Genomic DNA, 23,011 nt, shown 5'->3' on the forward strand with positions numbered 1-23,011 from the left:
GCACTTGCTGCTTCTCCTTGCACTTTTATGAGATTGAGACTTCTCGCCATAAACCTCTGCTAGCTTCAAACAACTTCTGCAACCTCCTCACCTTTCCCAGCCTTGACAGAATTGAAGAGAGTTAGGGCCTTGCTTTGGATTAGGCTTTTGCTTAAGGGAATGTTATGGCCGATTCAAACTTCTATCCAGACCACTTAAACTTTCTCCATATTAGCAATTAGGCTGTTTCGCTGTCTTATCATTCCTGTGTTCACTGGAGTGGCACTTTTAATTTCCTTCAAGAACTTTTCCTTTGCATTCACAACTTGGCTAACTGATGCAAGAGGCCTAGCTTTCAGCTTATCTCAGCTTTTGACATGCCTTCCTCACTAAGTTTAATCATTTCTAGCTTTTGGTTTACAATGAGAGATGTGGGACTCTTCCTTGTACTTGAACACTTAAAGATCATTGTAGGGTATTAATTGGCCTAACTTCAATATTGCTGTGTCTTGGAATAGGAAGACCTTGGAGGAGAGAAAAAGAGATGGGGAGCAGCTGGTCAGTGGAGTAATCAGAACACACAATTGTGTGTTAATTGATTAAGTTTGCCATTTTATATGGGCACAGTTTATGATGCCCCAAAACAATTATAATAAGATCGAAGGTCATGGATCACATATCACCATAACAGACATAATAATAATGTAAAAGTTTGAAATATGGAGAGAATTACCCAAATGTGACACAGACAGGAAGTCAGGACATGCTGCTGTAAAAATGGTGCCAGTAGACTTGCTCGATGCAGGGTTGCCACAAACTTTCCATTTGTAAAAAAAAACACACAATAAAATGAGATATACCTATATACTGAAAAAAGTGTCATAAGGGTATGTTGTTATTCAAGGTTCAGTGTGTTTGCATGAAGAGAAAGGAACAGCTTTATGGGACTCCATATTGCATTCAGGACTTTAAAAAACCTAAAAGTCTTAGAAGGGTATGGTGGCACATGCCTGTGGTCCCAGCTACTTGGGAGGAAGAAGCAGGAGGATCTCTTTATCCCAGGAGACTGAGGCTATAGCGAGCCACATACATACTACTTGACTCCAGCCTGAATGACACTGAGACCCTGTCTCAAAAAAAAAAAAAAAAGCAAGCAAAAAGCAAAATATAGCTTAAAAGTCAACTATTGGGCTTTTCCCCCATGTGTTGTAGTGACCCGGTTTTTGGTTGATACTGACTTTTTGATCTCAAAAGTCCAAGACCTAAGATGGTAGGGTGACCAACTCACTTTTCTGTTCTTGCTCATCTTTTTATAGAGATGGCTGTTAGAAGTTATCTCATATTTTATGTGTACCATCCAGATCATGTGACCTCTGGGTATGCCCTAGGATTATAGGCTTTTAAACTAATTGCTAAAGCACCTTGGGCAAATTATAGTTTCCTAATCTAGTGAAAGTAAATCCTACCCCAGCTATTCTGAGATTTAAGTGAGATACTGTGCATAATGAGTTTAGCATAGTGTTCTGCACTGAGTAAGCACTCAGTAGATGGTAGCCTTTATTAACTATAGTTAACCTAATAGACTTCCAGAAAAGAATGCTTTTTTTTTCTTTTTTTGCCTATATTATTTGGAAAACTTTCTACATCTCTTGTTTAAAGAATAATGCCCTCAGAGAACAGCTTCTCAGTAATACAATAGATGATAATCTAAAGCTAATTGTGCATAAAATATATCATTCTTTCCAACTTGTTATTGAGTTTTCAATAGAGTATGTTTCCTTTAGTGATGAAAAAATATGAAAACTGCTTGAATAGTTGGAAGCTGTATAACTTTTATTTAAATAGTGAAATTGTTTTATATTAAATAAGAAGAAAACAAAAGAGAGACCTCTCCTAAAACTGAATGGCTACAAATGGGTTATTTTTTTCCCCTAGCCCTAACCCTAAATGTGTTATTTTTAAGGCCATAAAAGACTCTTTGTCTTGGGTTTATTTTTTTATCCAGAGATCAGCATTTTTCTTCTAGATTTAATCCAGTTAAATCAGGTTCACTCTTTCTTGGGTTTCTTGCTCTGTTCCCAGTTTTCCACTGCATAGCAGAGTTTCTCCAGAGGCCTCGGCATGTTGCCGGGAGCAGCTGCCTTAGCTGTAAACCCCCGGATTGGCACTGGAAAAAACATCAACAGCAAGCAAGCTGCTTTGCCTTTCCACTGCCAGAGGCTCTGCACATGTAGAAACAGCACCATGAAAGGCATAACTTTAGATTTCCTCTTACGTAAATTAAAATTAATGAACTGCTTTCTTCGTTTGGGATCTCATTTTTCCCTCTCGGAATAATAGTACCATAGATTCTATTCTACCAAGATGGAGGATCACCACTAAAGAAGCAGACATATCCATAAACATGAAAGTTAGATTTCCTACATGCTCAAGCGTTTTGCTGATCAAAACCTTTTTTTTTTTTTTTTTAGCCTTAGTCATTTTGAAGGCTGGAGCCCATGTTAGTGAAAGCGTACTCACAGTTGATTAAGTACCACTTCCATTCAGGACTGCAATTCAGCACATCCTCATTGAGGGCTACTATGCTCAAGCTCTGCATGAAAAGCTGGGAACCACCTAGAGGAGGATGTTGGCTCCTGCCCTAAGGAGCTCAGCTCAGTTCAGTAGGTGTTGTATGCCTGCACTGATGCTTACTGCCCAATAAGGATTGACTTTACCATGTTGTGTTGTGGTATAAGTGCAAGAAGGGAAATTTTTTTAAACCTAGTGCCACAGGATTCAAAGACAGGAGGGTAGGATAGGTGGTTTAGAAAAAGTTTCTGGAAGCAGAGGCTGAACACAGTGGGGAAGACATAGACATTCACAAATGCTTAACTGAATGCCAGGCCTTGAATCAGGCTCATTCCAAATGTCATTCATCTTTTTTGAGACAGAATCTTGCTCTGTCGCCCAGGCTGGAGTGCAGTGACGCGATTTTGGCTCACTGCAGCGTCCGCCTGCCAGGTTCAAGTGATTCTCATGCCTCAGCTTCCCAAGTAGCTGGGACCACAGGCACATGACACGATGCCCAGCTAATTTTCATATTTTTAGTAGAGGTGAGGTTTCGCCATGTTGGCCAGGCTGGTCTTGAGTTCCTGACCTCAAGTGATCTGCCTGCCTCAACCTCCCAAAGTGCTGGGATTACAGGCATGGGCAACCGCACCCACCCTGCCATTCTTCTCACTCTGCCGATCAGGCTGGAGTGCAGTAGTACAGTCATAGCTCACTGTAGTCTTGAACTCCTGGACTGAAGCGATCCTCCCACCTCAGCTTCCCCTGAGTAGCTGGTATTACAGGTACACGCCACCATACCTGGTTAATTTTTTATTATTTTTTTGTAGAGACAGGGTCTTTCTGTGTTGCCCAGGCTGGTCTCAGACTCCTCAAGTGATCTTCCTGTCTCAGCCTCCCAAAGATCTGGTATTACAGGCATGAGCCACCACCCCTGTCCTAATCTAATTTTCAAATATGATTTAAAGTACCTTGTTTGTAGTTAATTATAAATTAAAGAGATTGGAAAATATGGTCAGCAAAATACATGATCATACTAAACATGCTATTTTAAAACTTGGTTTTACCAGTTAGTACCATTTTGGACATTTTCTATGTCATTAAGTATGCTTTTTCACAAACTCTTAAAGATGATTTCTTTCTTTCTTTTTTTTTTTTTTTTTTTTTTTTGGAGACAGGGTCTCACTATGTTGCCCGGGCTAGAGTGCAGTGGCACAATCTTGCCTCACTGCAGCCTCAACCTTACAGGCTCAAGTGAACCTCCCACGTCAGCCTCCCAAGTAGCTGTGACTACAAGTGCATACCACCACACTTGGCTGATTTTTATATTGTTTGTCAACACAGGGTTTCACCATGTTGCTCAGGCTGGTCTTGAACTCCTGAGCTTAGGCAGTCCACCGGCCTCAGCCTCACAAAGTGCTGGGATTACAGCTGTGAGCCTCTGCACCCGGCCACTGCATGATTTCTTTAACCATTTCCCTTGTAGCTAAGTGGGTAAGAAGATACAAATATAAGAAAAGTTAAATTCTTAAAGTGTTAGGAGAAAATATATAGACAGTGGAGTTATTTTTAAATGCATGATACTAAGGATAGAAACGTATGCCAGGCACAGTGGCTCATACCTGTAATCCCAGCACTTCGGGAGGCCGAGGAGGGCGGATCACCTGAGGTCAGGAGGTCAAGACCAACCTGGCCAACATGGTGAAAACCCGTCTCTACTAAAAATACAAAAAAAATTAGCCAGGCTTGGTGGCAGGCACCTGTAATCCCAGCAACTCAGGAGGCTGAGGCAGGAGAATTGCTTGAACCTCAGAGGCAGAGGTTGCAATGAGCTGAGATCATGCCACTGGACTCCAGCCTTGGCAACAGAGCAAGACTCTGTCTCAAAAAAAAAAAAAAAAAAAAAAAAAGACACGTAATAGCAAAGATGAGTAGTTTTAAAAATCCTTTGGGTATCAAGAGTACTCTAAATAAAATGTAAAGGCATTATCTTGTTTAATTCTTACAATAGCTTTGTGAAGTAGGTACTTAGATTTCTTTTAGAGAAGGGGAAACTGAGGCACAGAGAACTGACAGTGTGGAAATCAGTGCTTTCTATGAGATTGATGATTTTGTGTGTGTGTGTGTGTGTGTGTGACTGAGTCTCACTCTGTCACCTAGGCTGGAGTGCAGTGGCGCAATCTCGGCTTGCTGCAACCTCCACCTCCCAGGTTCAAGCTATTCTCCTGTCTCAGCCTCACCAGTAGCTGGGACTAAAGGTGCGCACCACCATGTCTGGCTAATTTTTGGTTTTTGTTTTTGTTTTTATTTTTGTTTGGAAACAGAGTCTCAGTCTGTCACCCACGCTGGAGTGCAGTGGCGCCATCTCAACTCCCAAGTAGCTGGGACAATAGACATGCACTACCACGTCCAGCTAATTTTTGTATTTTTTAGTAGAGATGGGGTTTCGCCATGTTGACCAGGCTGGTCTCGAACTCCTGGCCTCAAGTGATCCATCCGCCTAGGCCTCCCAATGTGCTGGAATTATAGGTGCCCAGCCTAATTTTTGTAATTTTAGTAGAGACGGGGTTTCACCATGTTGGCCAGACTGGTGTCACACTCCTGACCTCAAGTGATCTGCCTCCCTTGGCCTCTGAAAGTGCTGGGATTATAGGCGTAAGCCACTGTGCCCAGTGAGATTGAGGATCTTGCTGCAGAACGAAAGCTGATAAAATAAGAGTCAGAGTGAGAAGGTAGCTCCAGTTTGGTCTTTCCATCAGCCTTGGATGTGAATCCCAGCTTTACCACTTAGGAAAGGTGACGGAAGGGCCGCTTTTCAGACAGTTGAAAATACTATATTTTCATTTCATATTTTAAATTGTTCATTTCCATATGCTTTCTCATTATAACTATTTTGACCAAAAAAAATAATAATAATGTGTTTAGATGTCTTGAACATCAGTTGTGTCTTAAAATGCAAAATTCCAGAGACAGCAAGAACAAATCAGATGCTAATTACAACTCCTTTTCCTATCCCTTATATAGCACACTATACTATCTCTTAAATAGTAGAGATTGTCAAGGTCACACTTGAATAGGGATGGTATAGGTATCGATCATTAACTACGTTTTAAAGAGATGGAAGGAAAAAAGTCAAAACTACAAGCTGTTACCAACTGGGTGAAATAAAGTAAGAGAGTTTCCAGCTATCATTATAGTTTATCAGTGGGAAAATTTGGAATAAAGAAATTTAGAATTTAAATGTTGTTTAGGTCATCTTTTGGTAGATTCAATCAAGTTTAAAATTCTACCATGTCTTGGATATGAGCAGACGGCTCATTGATGGCATTCAGTAAAATCTTTCTGTGTAGTTGGTTTAAAATTTGACTTAAAACAGGGACATAATATTTACCTTCTCTGCAGTAACAAAATTTATATTATGTAATAACCTTGACATGTTTACAAGATCATGTTTAATGGGCTCTCCAGAGCTCCAGTGAATACCACAATTTGGTCTGTTTTCAACATTTCTAAATAATCTGGGAAAGCTGTAGGAAATGAAATATCTGTCGTAAACTTTTTGTATCAGGCTTAACTACTGCTTTCTTGAAGTTTAGCAAAAGGATAAAGGACTGTATGTTCTTCATTAACTGTAGTCAAAACTGAATTTAAGGATTTTTGATAGCTGTTTAGAATTACTGTTTGAATCTCTACTACAAAGAATATTAAGATTTTTAGCATTTGAGAGTCCTAATATTCCCACTTAAAAATCATTAGACTTACTTTGGGAGGCCAAGACATGTGGATCACGTGGTCAGGAGTTCTAAACCAGCCTGGGCAACGTGGTGAAACCCCATCTCTACTAAAAATACAAAAATTAGCCAACCATGGTGGCACACACCTGTCATCCCAGCTACTCAGGAGGCTGAGGCAGGAGAATTGCTTGAACCTGGTGGGTAGAGGTTGCAGTGCACCAAGATCATGCCACTGCACTCCAGCCTGGGTGACTGAGCGAGACTCCGCCTCAAAAAAAAAAAAAAAAAAAAAAACCAGTAGACTTAGGGCCGGGTGCAGTGGCTTTTGCCTATAGTCCCAGCACTTTGGGAGGTTGAGGCGGGCAGATCACTTGAGGCCAAAAGTTTAAGACCAACCTAGCCAACATGGTGAAACCTCATCTCTACTAAAAATACAAAAAAATTAGCCAGGCATGGTGGCGCATGCTGGTAATTCCAGCTACTCAGGAGGCTGAGGCATGAGAATCACTTGAACCCAGAAGGTGGAGGTTGCAGTGAGCCAAGATCGCACCACTGCACTCCAGCCTGGATGACAGAGTGAGAGTGTCTCAAAAAAAAAAAATAAATCAGTAGACTTTATCATTTAATTCCAAGTATATACATATATACTTGTAGACATGTATAATTTAGTACATTGTATTTTTTCCCAAACAGATAAACAATCAGATTCTGTATGGAAGAAGTCACCAAAATGCATCTGCCATTATTAAGACTGCCCCATCAAAGGTCAAGCTGGTTTTCATCAGGTAAGATTGCTAGATCTGGTTTTGCAAAATCAAAGACCTCTTCTGAAGATGTTATTAATGTAAGACTATGTCATCTTTGATTTGTCTAGCGAAATCACTAGATTTAAGAATATATGTTTCTTCTAAAAACATATATTCCTTTTGTAACTGTCACTTCAAGAAAAGTATTGCAGGGCACGGTGGCTCACGCTTGTAATCCCAGCACTTTGGGAGGCCGAGGCGGGCGGATCACGAGGTCAGGAGATCGAGACCATCCTGGCTAATATGGTGAAACCCTGTCTCTACTAAAAATACAAAAAATTAGCCGGGTGTGGTGGTGGCGGGCGCCTGTAGTCCCCGCTACTCGGGAGGCTGAGGCAGGAGAATGGCGTGAGCCCGGGAGGCGGAGCTTGCAGTGAACCAAGACTGCGCCACTGCACTGCAGCCTGGGTGACAGTGAGACTCTGTCTAAAAAAAAAAAAAAAAAAGAAAAGTACTGATTGTTTTGATTATGAAGTTTTCTTACTTGCTTATGTTTCACAGCATAGAATCGGTAGCTGAGGCTAGTATTTATAATTCAGTTATAAAACATTCTTCCCTTTCTGGATCCATTTGTCCTGTATATAAATATAATGAGACCTGCTAACTTCTCTTCCTGTCACTATTATTTGGTACATTTGCTGAATCATTAATGTCTTCATTAAAGAATAAACAAGAAAATAGAACTGAGGACATTTTTAGGAGCTTCCTTGTAAGAGTGCTGGTGAGAAGCCCGGAGTAGAGAAGATGTCAGCACTGCTGCCTAGAGTTGTATTGTGTGTTTGGGGCTTCACATTTACTCACACCTCCCCTGCAAGCTGATTGAGCCCTCTTGGTACAAGTAAATCAGAATTAGGGATCTGACTGTTTGTAGCCAACATTGCCACATCAGCAGTAGAAATGAGGTTGTTTGATTCTCTTTATTGGACTGAAATGACAAGTAAATCTGAATTATTTTTAGGTCATGTACCTAACCCTCTATGTTCACTGTAGCTCTGCTTCTTTTTCCTTCTGGGACTCAGGTATCATCTGTAAAATGGGATAATAAAGCACCTCCCTCATTCATTGTGGTATTTCAGAAATTGAAAATGCTCAATACAATATCTAGCATAGAGTAAGGGGTGAAAGAATGTTAGCTGCTATTTTAGGATGATGACAATCATTATTATTCTTCCCTTTCTCATTAGTTACCAGCAGTAAGATCTGTCCATTCCCAGGGACCATTGGGATTAGGAGGTGGTTTTATTCCCAGCATGGGCACTAACGTGATTGAAATATTCCTTTCCACTTCTACTTTGCTCCTGAAGAAATCCTGCATTAGGACCAGGCACGGTGGCTCATGTCTGTAATCCCAGCAGTTTGGGAGGATCACCTGAGGTTAGGAGTTTGAGACCAGACTGGCCAACACAGCGAAACCTGTCTCTACTGAAAAATACAAAAAATTAGCCAGGTGTGATGGCACACAACTCTACTCCCAGCTACTCGGGAGGCTAAGGCAGGAGAATTGCTTGAACCCAGGAGGCAGAGGCTTCAGTGAGCTGAGATCGCACCATGCACTCCAGCCTGGATGACAGAGAAAGACTCTATCTCAAAAAAAAAAGAAAAAAAAAAAAAAAGACCAGGCATGGTGGCTCACGTCTGTAATCCCAGCACTTTGGGAGGCTGAGGCGGGCAGATCACGATGTCAGGAGTTCGAGATCAGCCTGGCCAAGCCAACATGGTGAAACCCTGTCTCTACTAAAAATACAAAAATTAGCCAGGCGTGGTGGCACACACCTGTAATCCCAGCTACTCAGGAGACTGAGGCAGGAGAATTGCCTCTTGAACTCAGGAGGCAGAGGTTTCAGTGAGCCGAGATCACACCATGCACTCCCACCTGGTTGACAGAGCAAGACGCTGTCTCAAAAAAAAAAGGAAATCCTGTATTAGCATCCTTTTCTCCCACCTAGTGGCACTTTCTGGCTTTCCAGTTTTTTGCTCTATTTTCAGAGAGTGAAAGCTTCCTCCTTCACGTATGTCTTTGTATGTTAAGATGAGCCCTTTATCCTTACTCTCCTTTGACATCCTCTGTTAGACACCAGTCTCCTTTTTGGTTTTCTTGTCCTTTCTTTTGGCAAGGGTTATAAAATTACAGTTAGTTGATTTTAAAAAAATTTGAATAGACTTTGAAGAAAGGTCAGCACTCAAGAGATTCAGATGTTGTTCATTGAGAGAAGTCCACAAAAGTAGTGTGTTTAGACTTGAAAACTTTGCATAAAGTTGTGTGGGGGCCGGGCGCAGTGACTCACACCTGTAATCCCACCACTTTGGGAGGCCAAGGCAGTAGGATGGCTTGAGTTCAGGAGTTTAAGACTGGTCTGGGCAACATAGTGAGACCCAATCTGTGCAAAAGAAAAAAATTAGCCGGGTGTGGTGGCATGTGCCCTGTAGTCCCAGCTACTTGGGAGGCTGAGGCAGGAGCATCGCATGAGCCAAGGAGGTTGAGGCTGCAGTGAGCCATGATCACGCCACTGCACTTCAGCTTGGGTGACAGCAAGACCTTGCCTCAAAAAAAAAAAAAAAGAAAAGCACACTGTGTGGCTAGTACATGAGAAGATGTATGTAGCACTTAACAGGGTCAGCATCTGCACATGGTATTTAGTACATAGTGATGGCTGCTACCACAAGAGCTGTTATCAACATTACTTACCTCTTCAGCACATGTGGTGGGGCTTTTATTACCCACATGGGCCGTGCAATTTTAAAGAGAGCAAAAAGAACATTGAATAGAGTCCAAAGGAAATAATTTAATGCAATTGTGTAGTTGGGAAATAAAACCCTCCTCCTTCAATAAAGAAAGGTTAAACGATTTGAAATTATTTAGAAGACAGAAGAGAAACCTGAATAGAATTTTAATCATAGTAGTAAAGCTCCATCAATTTAGAGTCTGATTATTTCAATTTTGATCATTGAACAGAACAGAATCAAGAAAAGAATTTGTTGAGTAAATCAATGGTATACACAAAATTGAGGACGCTACTGAATGCTTATTTACTGGAAGTGATTTTAAGCAATTTAGAAGTATCAATGTACATTTAAAATCTGTACTCTAATTCTTAGTCCATTCGGACTGCTGTAACAAAATACCCGAGTGTCTTACAAAGAACAGAAATTCATTTATTTATTTATTTATTTTGAGACAGAGTCTTGCTCTGTCACCCAGGCTGGAGTGCAGTGGTGCGATCTTGGCACACTGCAACCACTGCCTCCCAGGCTCAAACAAATTCTCATGCCTCAGTCTCCCGAGTAGGTGGGACTACAGGTGTGTACCACCAGGCCCGGCTAATTTTTTTTATATTTTAGTAGAGATGGGGTTTCACTGTGTTGGCCAGGCTGGTCTCAAACTCCTGGCCTCAATGGTCTGCCCACCTCAGCCTCCCAAAGTGCTGGGATCACAGACATGAGCCACTGGGCCTGGCCCAGAAATTTATTTCTCACAGTTTTGGAGGCTGCAACGTTCGAGATCAAGGCTCTAGCAGATTTGGTGTCTGGGAGAGGGCCCGCTTCCTCTTTCATAGATCTATTCCGTGTATCCCACGTAACAGGAGGGGCTCCCTTGGGCCTACTTTGTAAGGCAGTAATCCCACCATGAGGGCCCCACTCTCATGACGTAAACACCTTCCAAAAGGCCCTGCCTATTAATACCTTCATGTTGGTGATTCAGTTTCAACATATGAATTTTGAGGGGACACAAACATTCAGACTGTAGCATGAACCTTTCCTGCCTGGTCTTTCAATTACAGTGTGTAGCATATAATGAGTGTTCAGAAAGCTTTATTGAATGAATTTCCTTTTTGCTCCTACTAAGCAGTTCTAGATTACTTATTGTCCAAAGGCAACAATTATAGTAAGTTCATCGTTGTTATTTTGTGGATTAAAAAATATATATTTCTGTAACTCAGTATTTTACAAAATTCCTCATACCTCAGCCCCTCTTCCCAGTACTTTCCCAAATTAGCTAAGATTTTTTAATATCTTCTTTTATAGGGAGAAAAAACATATAGGAGTGATTCTGAATAATTATTTATTATAAGAATCCTGATTTTGCCTGTTTTAGAATCAAATCCTGAAGAAGTTAAAATTTGATTCATTATCAAGTTTCCAAAAGTTAACACTTAAATCATCTCAGCACCACAGATGCGATTTTGCTTGTCTTTTGAACTCTGCATAGCTTGTACTGTGTTATAATGTAACTTTGAAAACTAGTTTTTATAAATTGCATTTCTTTACAATTTGCACTTCTATTTGGCAAAATTTCCTTCCTTAGTTGAAATTATCCTCTGTGCTTTTCCATTATACAGAAAATTTTGGCTTTTATACCTTGGCAACTGTTTTTCAAATTTATTGACAATTGAGATGAAAATGGGAACTGGCCACAGGTTTTAGAGAATGATTAGCAGTAATCACAGAAAGCTATTAAAATATGCTGCAAGCAACATTTTAATTAACTAAGGCCTTTAGTCTATAGCAATGTACATTTTGTGATCAGGTCCTTGTCATATTCTTTTAACACTTGTATTTATTCATATACTAATTCATCTATAATTGGCAAGGGGTCTGTGGGTCATTAGCACAAATTAGCAAGTTGCAGCTATTTATACATGACTTACATAATCACTTTTTCCCTTTTCCTTTTCACATCATTAGATTTTGGACAATTCTGGAAATTGTACTCTAAACATATGGTCTCTGATACACTAAATTATTCAACTCCGTATCATCCAGATGCGTATTACAATCTGGGTGCTTGCTATGCACTCTACATTTGGTTCTGTGGGTTTTCGTGTTTGGCATTCTCCCCTTCATGTGAGCACACCAATTTAAGTACAGGAGGAGAACCGTATTAACACAACGAATAAATTGCTGTATTTGGCAGTGCAGGGATCCAAGGAGATTAATGATCTTGCCTGCAGCTCTTGTCATACCTTCCCCCACTATCAAAACTTGAATGTCATGTATAACAACTCACTCTCCGTTACTTAATTACATGTGGAAAATGTGTACTGTGTAAAAACTCCTGGGGCTAAAGGAAACGAGATGAAACTGAAATCCTTGGAAAGATTTAGTGCTAGCTGTCAAGCCCCACTGAGTAAAAGTGGACTCACCATGGGCTCCACCTTCCTGTATCAATTGAACATATGTCTTGCTTGTGTAATTAAAAATATAGCGTGGCTCGTTGTCCTCTGGCCATATCCCTGAAAGACGATATTGCTTGAAGTTAATGTGAATGCCAGAGTCATCTTAAGGAGATGATCATCTGAAGAAGCAACTTGGATGCCTATTTTAAAAATCCTTCTTGGCCAGGCATGGTGGCTCACACCTGTAATCCCAGCACTTAGGGAGGCCGAGGCGGGCGGATCATCTGAGGTCAGGAGTTCCAGACCAGCCTAACCAACATGGTGAAACCCCGTCTCTACGAAAAATACAAAAATTAGCTGGGCATGGTGGCGGGTGCTGGTAATCCCAGGTATTTGGGAGGCTGAGGCAGGAGAATCACTTGAACCCAGGAGGTGGAGGTTGCAGTGAGCTGAGATCACGCATTGCATTCCAGCCTGGGCAAAAAGAGTGAAACTCCATCTCAAAAAATATAAAAATAAAAATCCTTCTTGTGCTCTTGATTCATTAGATCTAGTTTTGATAAACAGGAAAAAAGAATGCATGCATAAGCATGAGTTTAACTTGCGTAAAGAAACATTCATTCATCTTTTCAGCAGGTGTTTACAGAACACCTACGTGTGTTATTGCGGTGGGGTTGGTGATGGAAAGAGCACAATTTCTGTCTGAAAGGAGGAAACAGAGAATAAACAATAGTCTAGTACCTTATCCAGTGATATAAGTACTCTGATGCTGTAGGGACATACAGGAGATGCATCTGATGTAGTCTTTGGGGTCTGTGGGAAGATGTCACAGAGAAAGATGCTTAGGCTAAGACTCGAAGGATAAGTAAGCAAAGTCATAGGATGTGTAGAAACCCAAAGGTTCCACAACTGGGTACCCAATCAGAATACCTGAACATGTGCTTCTAGGAGAGAAGCAATCCTTCTTTAGGAAGGTATCATTAGGTAAGTATAGCTGTGTATGTCAATTGTTTTGAATTCTGTAAGGTAGCATGATGTCGGCTGCAGGTTTTTCAGAGATGGCTCTTATCATTTTGAGGTGTTCCTTCAACGTGTAGTCTGTTGAGGGTTTTTATTATGAAGGTATGTTGGATTTTATCAAAAGCTTTTTCTGCATCTATTGAGATGATCATCATATGATATTTGCTTTTGATTCTGTTTATGTGGTGAATCACATTTACTGATGTGTGTATGTTGAACCAGACTTGTATCTCAGGAATAAAGCCTACTTGGTGGTGGTAAGCTTTTTGATGTGCTACTGAATTTGGTTTGCTACTATTTTGTGGATGATTTTTGCTTCTATGTTCATGAGGGATACTGGCCTGAAGTTTTCTTTTTTTGTTGCATCTCTGCCAGATTTTGGTGTCAGCTGATGCTGGCTTCATAGAATGAGTTAGGGAGGTGCCCCTCCTCCTTGATTTTTTTGGAATAGTTTCAGTAGGATTGGTATCAGTTCTTCTTTGTACGTCTGGTAGAATTCAGTTTGAATCCATCTGGTCCAGGGCTTTTTTTGGTTGGCAGGTTGTTTTTTTTTTAATTACCAATTCAATTTCAGAAGTTGATATTGGTCTACTCAGTTTTACTCTTTTGTGGGCAGAATTGGTAATTTTTTCTTGCTACTTCCATTCCTTAATACAATAAGTGCATATATTCGCTTATGGGAATTATGCCTGTATTTGTTTCACCTCTTTTGGCACTCAGAGACAACTAATTGGGATGGTCATCAGGGATGATGTGAGCTTGCTTTTTTTCTTTCTTGCTGGTCAATATTTATACTATTTGCCCAGTGGAATTCCTGTTTCTTTGGGTAGACCCCCACTTCCCACCTCCCAATACACACACACACACACACACACACACACACAGTGAAACAGTACATCTAGATACCTGTCTACCTCTGTGGAAGCTGAAGGAGCCAGTTCTTTCTCTCACTGCCAAAGTGTGGCCAGCGGGTGGTCAATGTGTCTCACACTTGGGCAATATGATACTTTAGGCATAGACAAGCGATGTGAGTGATTTGATACGAATGGTGTTTATCCATAGAGCCACAGTGCCCTGGCCAGACACTCCTGCTACATCATTCTGTTTCCTATTTCCTTGTCCTCTGGAGGTCTCTCAGTTCCCAACTGTCCCAAGCCTGATCCTATAGCCTGTCAATTTTGTGAGAGCTCAGTATCCCTCCAGTAAATTCTCTTTTGCTTAAATTGGCCCAAATTTATTTTTATTGCTTACTGTCAAAGAATCTTAATGAACAGATAAGAAATAGCGCTATCTGAACAAATTACGGCAACCAGAGTGAGACGTTTGGTTTCCTCTGTGCATATTCCTGTCACTTGTAAACTTTTAGCCTTAGAATTCTGAGTTTTTCATCCTTCAGATGACTTTAGCAGAGCATAAGGCCTCTGAACAAGTCTCTACTGAGGATCTCCGGTATGACTCATTACCATTGCCAAACCATTGCTGCCTCTTGAAATTAGATTACCATGATTATCAAAGAGTAATCAGGCAGAATTTGTCCCAGTTTGTCCCTGAGGGTGGGGATCCCAGCACATGGCCTTATGGTGAGGGCTGCATATTAAGGTCTGTGTGTCTGAATGTTTGGGATTTGCCAGCCAGGAATAAGAGGGGAATGGGTGAGAGTATCTACTGTACTACCTTTTAGAAAGACTCTCTTGGAAGGCTGGGCACAATGGCTCACACCTGCAATCCCAGCACTTTGAGAGGCCAAGACGGGCCGATCACTTGAGGCCAGGAGTTCGAGACCAGCTTGGCCAACATGGCAAAACCCTGTCTTTACTAAAAATGCCAAAAAATTAACTGGACATGGTGGCATGCGTCTGTAATGCCAGCTACTCAGGAGACAGAGGCAAGAGAATCACTTCAACCCAGGAGGCAGAGGTTGCAGTGAGCTGAGATAGTGCCACTGTACTCCAGCCTGGGCGACAGAGAGAGACCCTGTCTCAAAAAAAAAAGAAAAGAAAAGAAAAGAAAAAGAAGGGCTCTCTTTGATAAACTTATTAGGCTAAGTCATCCATTTCATCCAGTCTTAAGTTCCCCACATCAACTCTCCTGCCAGCCTGCACTGCCAAATATTTTATGACCCACCTTTTCCTCTGCGCAACTGGCAACAATTATTTAGAACATGCCTGGGGCCTCCTGTGTAAAATGTGGGTCTAGATACTGCTTTCTCCCGGCAGCCCTCCTTAGTGATTGACATTGTTTGAAGTGCCAAGTAAATAGAACTCATTATTCCACTGTCATTGGACTTTTATTTCCGATTCAGCATACTCAGCTATTTTGGTAGTTTCTTCTAATTGTGAATTGGAACTGTTTCCTCTGTTCATACAGTTAGGAGTATCTCCTGGAATCTTTTTGGAAAGGAATTTTCCCGTTGAGATAGAATGATTTGCTTTGTTTTGTACATGACTTCTGGCTCATTTACATGGAGCTTTCCTGGCTGAATGTTAATTCAGTGTCGTGTTCCAATTAATACAGGAAGCATAGAGATTATTTTTCACTATCCTGAGATGTCTCAGACCACTAGATTTAGTCCAATCAGAAAGCAATATCCAGGCCTTGTTGGTTGTGTTGATGTGTTCATTTATTCAACATTCGTATGTGTGTGTACGTGCACATGCACCTAAATGATGTGCCAGGCACTAGATTGTAGTTGTAATCATTTTAGAACGAGTTGCAATAAATAAAGTCAGCCTGCTCAACAATCCAGGCTGAATTCAGGCACATAACTTCTGCTTTTGATAAAATGATATTTTGTTGGCATAAAATGAGATCCTATGGATTTGGTGAAAGGACGTTTCCAAGAGGCAGGCCCAGAGCACCCTGAAGACAATCATGATTTTAAGTGACATTGTAAGTAATTCAAACGTATTTTCATCACACTTTCACTTTTTTTCTTGCTCAGGTAATTTTAATTGCGATGAAATAAACAACACAAAATTTGACCACAGGACCCAGCAATTCTACTTGTGGAGTATGCATCCAAAATAATTGAAAGCTGGGTCCGGAAGAGATATTTCTATATCCGTGTTCATAGCAATATTATTTACTGTAGCCAAAAGGTGGAAGCAACCGAGTATAACGTATAATACAAAAAGTACCATTTTAAATGCACAGTTCAGTGGCTTGAAGTACATTCACATTGTTGGGCAACCATCATCACCATCCATCTCCAGAATTATTTCATCTTCCCAAACTGAAACTCTGTATACATTCAACAATAACTCCCCATTCTTCCCTCCTCTCAGCCCCTGGCAGCCACCATTCTACTGTCTGTCTCTGAATTTGACTGTCCTAGTACCTCACGTAAGTGGACTCGTGCAGTGTTTGGCCTTCTGTGACTGGTATATTTCACTTAGCATGTATTTTCGATGTTCATTCATGTCACAGCATGTGCTAGAATTTCTTACCTTTTTAAGGCTGAATAATGTTCCATTTTATGTCTGTGCCATGTTTGTTTGTCCACGCATCCATCGATAGGTACTTGGGTTGCTTCCACCTTTTGGTGGCTGTAAGTAATGCTGCTCTGAACACGGATATATAGATATCTCTTCCAGACCCTGCTTTCAATTCTTTTGGATATATACTGCACAAATGGAATTCCTGAGTCATATAGTTAATCTATATTTAATTTTCTGAGGAACCTCCATACTGTTTTCCATAGTTGCTGTACCATTTTACATCCCTACCAACAACGTACACAGGTTTTACTTTCTTCATAACCTTGCCAACATTCCTTTTTTTTTTTTTTTTGGATGGTATCCATCCTAATGAGTGTGAGGTGGTATCTCATTGTGATTTTGATGTGCCTGGTTTGCACTTCCCTGATGAATTAGTGATATTATCTTTTCATGTGCTTACTGACTTTTTGTGTGTTTTCTTTATAGAAATATCTATTCAAGTCCCTTGCCCATTTTTTTAATGAGGTTGTTTGTTTTGCTGTTGTTGAATTATGGGAGTCTTTACATATTCTAGATATTAACCACTTGTCAGATATATGATTTGCAAATATTTTCTCCTATTTCATAAGTTGCCTTTTCACTCTGTTGATTGTGTCTTTTGAAATACACAAGGTTTTTTATTTTGATGTCCGATTTGTCTATTTTTGTTGTTGCCTGCGCTTTTGGTGTTGTATTCAAGAAATTATTGTCAAATCCAATGTCACAAAGCATTTCATCCCTATGTTTTCATCTAAGAGTTTTATAGTTTTAGCTCTTATATTAAGCCCTTGATTCATTTTGAGTTTATTTTCATATATGGTGTAAAGGAAGGCTATGACTTCATTCTTTTTTTCCCCTCTCTTAGAGTTGAGGATCTATGTTGCTCAGGCTGGAGAGTAGTGGCTCTTCACAGGCATGATCATAGCACAATTTGGCCTCAAACTCCTGGGCTTAAGCCATCCTCCCATCTCAGCCTTTTGAGTAGCTAGGATTACAGATGCACCCCATCTGTGTAACCTTCACCCAGAAGACTTCATTCTTTTACATGTAGATATCCAGTTTTTCCAGCACCATTTGTTGAAAAGATCATCCATTCCCCCACTGAATGGTCTTGGTGTTCTAGTTGAAAATCACTGAATTATATACAGGGTGGGTGTGATGGCTCACGCCTGTCATCCCAGCACTTTGGGAGGCTGAGGTGGGAGGATTGCTTGAGCTCAGGAATTCAAGACCAGACTGGGCAACATAGCGAGACCTCGTCTCTACTAAAATTCAAAAAGAAAATTAGCCCAGTGTGGTGGCACCCACCTGTGGTCCCAGCTACTTGGGAATCTGAGGTGTGAGGATTGCTCTAGCCTCCTGGAAGGTCAAGGCTGCAGTGAGCCATGATCACGTCACCCATACTGCTGCCTGGGCAACAGAGGGAGACTGTGTTTGAAAAAAAAAAAAAGCCAGAAATGGTAGCCTGTACCTGTAGTCCCAGCTACTCAGAAGGCGGAGGTAGGAGGTTTACTTGAGCCTAGAAATTTGAGGCTTCAAGTCTACAATGAGCTATGATCATGCCACTGCACTCCAGCCTGGGTGACAGAGTGAGATCCTGTCTCAAAATACATACATACATACATACATACATGTATACAAACATTTATTTCTTGGCTGTCTGTCCTATTCTATAGGTTAATATGTCGATCTTTATGCCAGTACCACACTATTTTGATTACCATAGCTTTGCAGTAGGTTTGAACATCAAGGAAAGGTAAGATCTTCAACTTTTTCTTTTTCAAGATTGTTTTGGATATTTGGGGTCCCTTGAAATTCCCTATGAATTTTAAGATGAAACACACTTTCTTGCTTTTAGAAGAGGTAGAAATACTTCTTAGGAATATCTCATATCCTGATAAAGTTATGGCATTCTACAAATATACACACACTGCCCGTTACATTAGATGTCTTATTTTTCATCATTCATAAATTGTCACCATGGACTTATTGTGTTTCCCTGAAGCATGAGTATGTTCTCCTCATGACCACTAATTTTTATTTTGGCAACAATTTACAGTGTTCTTTTCGAGTTTATATTAGAGTATCCCATATTTATCCTAAGGAATTAGTTGAGGGCTATCAAATAACATGTTAATGAAATCCCTTATTATAGTTTGAATTATGGTTACACCTTTGAGGCATAAAGAATAAATATGTTATATCAACAAATTGCTGTATATGACATATATGTGCATCCAAAAATACAATGAAATGCTCTTAGAAGAATAGAATGAAGTTACTGAGACAAGCCACATAAGCAGTTTAGAAATTCAAAGCAGCAAGCGATTGCTGTTGGAGAAGTGGGTACAGCAAGAGTTAGTTAATATTTAATGCTAGCTAAGTAGACTTACATAGGAAAGAATTGAGTCCAAATGGCATCAGCAATTCACGATTTACTGAGCACCTCCTGTATGTCATATGCTGTATAAGGTCATACAGTTAAGTAAGAAGTTCTCCAACAACTACAAAGACATGCAAATAAGTAACTATACATCAGGCAAAACAAACATCCACAGAGGGAACTCATTGATGTTGGGTTATTTTCAGGCTCGGTTCCGGGGGTAGTTTTCACAGTTGAGAGGGAGCAATTTGGATGGATTCAGATGCAGAGAAAGCAGAACAAGAAAACAAGTAGGGATACTGTTGTCATAGACCAGGCAACATGAAAAGGACATGAATTAGGATGGAAACTATGCGATTAAAAGAAAAAAGAAGAATAAAGCCTTTAGAGTCAAAGCATTAGACTCAGTGATGTTTTAAATTTTTTGATTGATGGCTGAATGAATTAATAGTAACCAAGGACGTAGCACCTAGAAGTCTGAGCATTTGAGATTTAACATGACAAAGCCATAAAACATTAAATATTTACTTCTATTAGTGTGCTTTGGTGCTTTGACGTTTACATTATCTCCTAACAATTCTATTAATATTAGACATTATCCCAGTTTTAAAGCTTGAGAAACCAGGGTTTTATGTTGTTTTGTATCTTACTTACATCTTATCAATGATAGAATCCATACCCTTGCTTTGGTCTGTCTGTGCCTTTGCTTATATTCATTTCCAAGCTAACATAGTTGTCTTGTACTACACATTATCATGGATTTATTTTTTAGTTGGAGTATAATTTATACTCAGTGCAATAGATTTTATGTCTTAAGTCTGTTGAGTTTTGATAATTGCAAACACCTGTGTAACCTCCACACAAAACAAAAATATAGACTATTCATTCACCTCTGAAAGATTGCTGGTGTCCCTTTACAGTCAATCTCTCCTTCCCCCAAGAGCCACCTGCTTCCTGATTTCTGTCACTATAGGTTAGTTTCAACTGTTCTTTAACTTAATGTAAATAGAATCAAACAGCATTTATTCTTTTGTGTCTGGTTTCTTTCATTAACATAACGTTTTTGAGATTTATCCATGTTATGTTTATTCCTTTAATCACAGAGTAATACTTCATTCTATGAATATACAAAAATTTATGATCACTCTCCTGTTGGTGAACATTTGGGTTGTTTCCAGTTTTTGGTTACTATGAATAAGGTATAAATGTGGCTTTTAAAAAAATTATTATAGAATAAACATGTATAGAGCATGTTAGACTCAGGGTAGACACAGTTATGCTTCAGTAACAAACAGCCCCAAAACTCATGGCTTAAGACAACAAAGAAATAAACAAAGGTTTATTTCTTTCTCATGTTACATACCCATCAGGGCTCAGTAAGGAGCCCTCTGTTCACCATGGTCATTCACGTAGCCAGGCAGCAGAGGTGCCTTCTCACTATTTGTTTCCATGATCACCAATGCAGAAAAAGGAAACGTAGCTAATCAAGCACTGGTTCACCTTTAAAGAGGAAGAAAAGTTGAAGCTAGAGGATTTATGAACAGCCCTAATAACTATCCCAGAATAGTACTGAGGAAATTACACTCCACTGTAATATTCACCACTATACCTGCCCCATCACACAAAATGAAATTTTAAAGCCTTTTATAGTCATTATATCTCTATAAGGGATGGGTAATATGTTAATAGATAAAACACCCAGAACCTACATATGAAATGTGGACAGACTGCAGTTGATACAGTGAGCAGACTTAGAACTGTGCATGTATTTTTACCCCAAGGAAATGTATTAAATAATTGAAAAAGTAATAGCCCAAAATTTAATAGCCTAGACTCACCTAGGGATCTTAACTTGCGTATTTGAGAGAAGAAGACATCTGTGGCTCTGGATAGACTATTAAAATGGGAAACACTGTAGTACAGTATTTAAGAGTAGGTTTTGAAACCAGAATGCTGTTTTTGAACCTCAGCTCTGCTATTTATCAGCTTGTGATTTATAAGCTGTGTGACTTTGGTCAGGTTGCTTAACCTTTCTGTAAAACCAAGAGAAAATGAAAAAAAAAAATTCTAACTAAGACGTAGACTTGTTATGAAGGTTAAATGAGTTAATGTATGTAAAGCATTTTGAACAGTGGTATCTGGTAAGCAGTCAAATGTTATGTTTCTAGTTATATTTCCGGTGACCATGTTTTCCAAATCAAAATTTGTGTCATGTATTCATTTTCTCTTGCCATGTAACAAATCACCCAAATTGAATGGCACAAAACAATACCCGTTTATTGGCTCACAGTTGTGTAGGTCAGAATGCTGGCATGACAAGCCATGGCTCAGTTCTCTGCCCAGGGTATCACCAAGCTCAAGTCAGGCATTGGCCAGGCTGAGGTCTTGTCTGGAGGCTTTGAGGGGAAAGTCGCTTCCAGGCTCATTCTCTGTTTTCTTGCTGGTTCTCAGGTGGGGGCTGCTGTCAGCTCCTAGAGGTCCCTACACTCCTTGTCAGGAAGCCCCCTCCATCCTGAAGCAAGCAATGGTGCTTCCAATCTCTGACTTCCTGTCTGTGACCTCTAGGCATTCCACAAAGAGTTTAATCAGTTTAGAAATCATTTAAGTCAACCTACTAATTTAAGGCTTTAGGATACTGAGGTTCTGAGTGAAATCTCCAGATTTGAAGGGCTTTGCTTGTATGATTAGGTCAGTCCCAAACTAATAATCTCCCTTTATCTTATAGTCAGCTATGACTTATCATATAGTCTCATTATGGAAGTGAAATTTGTCTGTAAACTGGGGGCAGGAATCTTGGGAGACTTAGCATTCTGTCTAACACAAGTTACATGATTTTTACCAATGTGAGTTTCATTTTTATAACAAAACAATTCAAATCAGGATCCAAAATGTGTGTTTTCCACAAATATAAATATATTCTACAAACAAGAAGCTGAATTAGAGGTATTCTTAGCATACTTTTGGAGAAAAACTAAATTGAGATCCCTTGAGTAGTGTATTAGTCTGTGCTCACACTGCTATGAAAATACTATCTGAGATTGGATAATTTATAAAGGAAAGAGATTTAACTGACTTACAGTTCAGCGTGGTTGGGGAGGCCTCAAGAAACTTATAATCACGGTGCAAGGGGAAGCAAAGCACCTTCTTCACAAGGTAGCAGGAAGGAGAATGAATGCAGGAGGAACTACCACACACTTATAAAACCGTCAGCTCTCCTGAGAACTCACTCACTAGCACAAGAACAGCATGGGGTTAATTGCCCCATGATTCAATTACCTCCACCTGGTCTCTCCTTTGACACGTGGGGATTTTGGGGACTACAATTCAAGATGAGATTTCGGGTGGGGACACAGCCAAACCAGATCAAGTATTAATGCCACAATTGCAGTTGTTTGTTTACTTAGTTGTTTGTTTACAGCTAAGTAAATGATGCTAATATCATCAAAGGCAAGAATCGCCTTTTATCCATTTTTAATCCATTTTATCCATTTTTGTGTACATAGCATAAATATTTGTTAAATAAAGACATGTATATATTCAAAATAAAATCAAAGCTATATAGTTGAGTTTCAACCAATCAAAGTAACCACCAGCCAGCTTAAACTAAAAGGAGAATGTATTGTGAGAGTCCAGATGCCTCATGGACTCTTAGAAAAAGATCCATACAATAAGGCTCCAGAGATGGACCCAGGGCAGCTCTAGAGATGTCGGCAAAAGGGAGTTCTGAACCCCTGTTTTTCCTTGAGCATTTCCATTGGTAGTCTTGACGTTGCACTCCTGATCTTTATATGTCTCTTCCAAATGTTAAGCCTCTGGGAGAGAGAATCTGATTGCCCCAAACTGAGGCAGATGTCTGCCCCCTTTATCCAGTCTGATTGAGGGCAGGGCTATTAGTACCTAGTGTAGACATTATGGCCCATCCAAGGAATCACTGTGAGCTGGGTGGACA

General features: G+C 40.1%; 1 protein-coding gene across 3 annotated transcripts in view; it reads left to right on the forward strand.

The window, feature by feature from the left end:
• Positions 1-23,011, forward strand: part of PATJ (PATJ, crumbs cell polarity complex component) — a 419,471-nt gene that overhangs the window by 265,587 nt on the left and 130,873 nt on the right. For all 3 annotated transcript variants that reach the window (XM_025398758.1, XM_025398765.1, XM_025398774.1), the window contains exon 29: positions 6,957-7,048. In XM_025398758.1, coding sequence (XP_025254543.1) covers positions 6,957-7,048 — 92 coding nt within the window. The remainder of the gene's footprint in view (positions 1-6,956; positions 7,049-23,011) is intronic.

Source organism: Theropithecus gelada, chromosome 1 (assembly GCF_003255815.1).
Source record: "Theropithecus gelada isolate Dixy chromosome 1, Tgel_1.0, whole genome shotgun sequence".
Classification (NCBI taxonomy): Eukaryota; Metazoa; Chordata; class Mammalia; order Primates; family Cercopithecidae; genus Theropithecus; species Theropithecus gelada.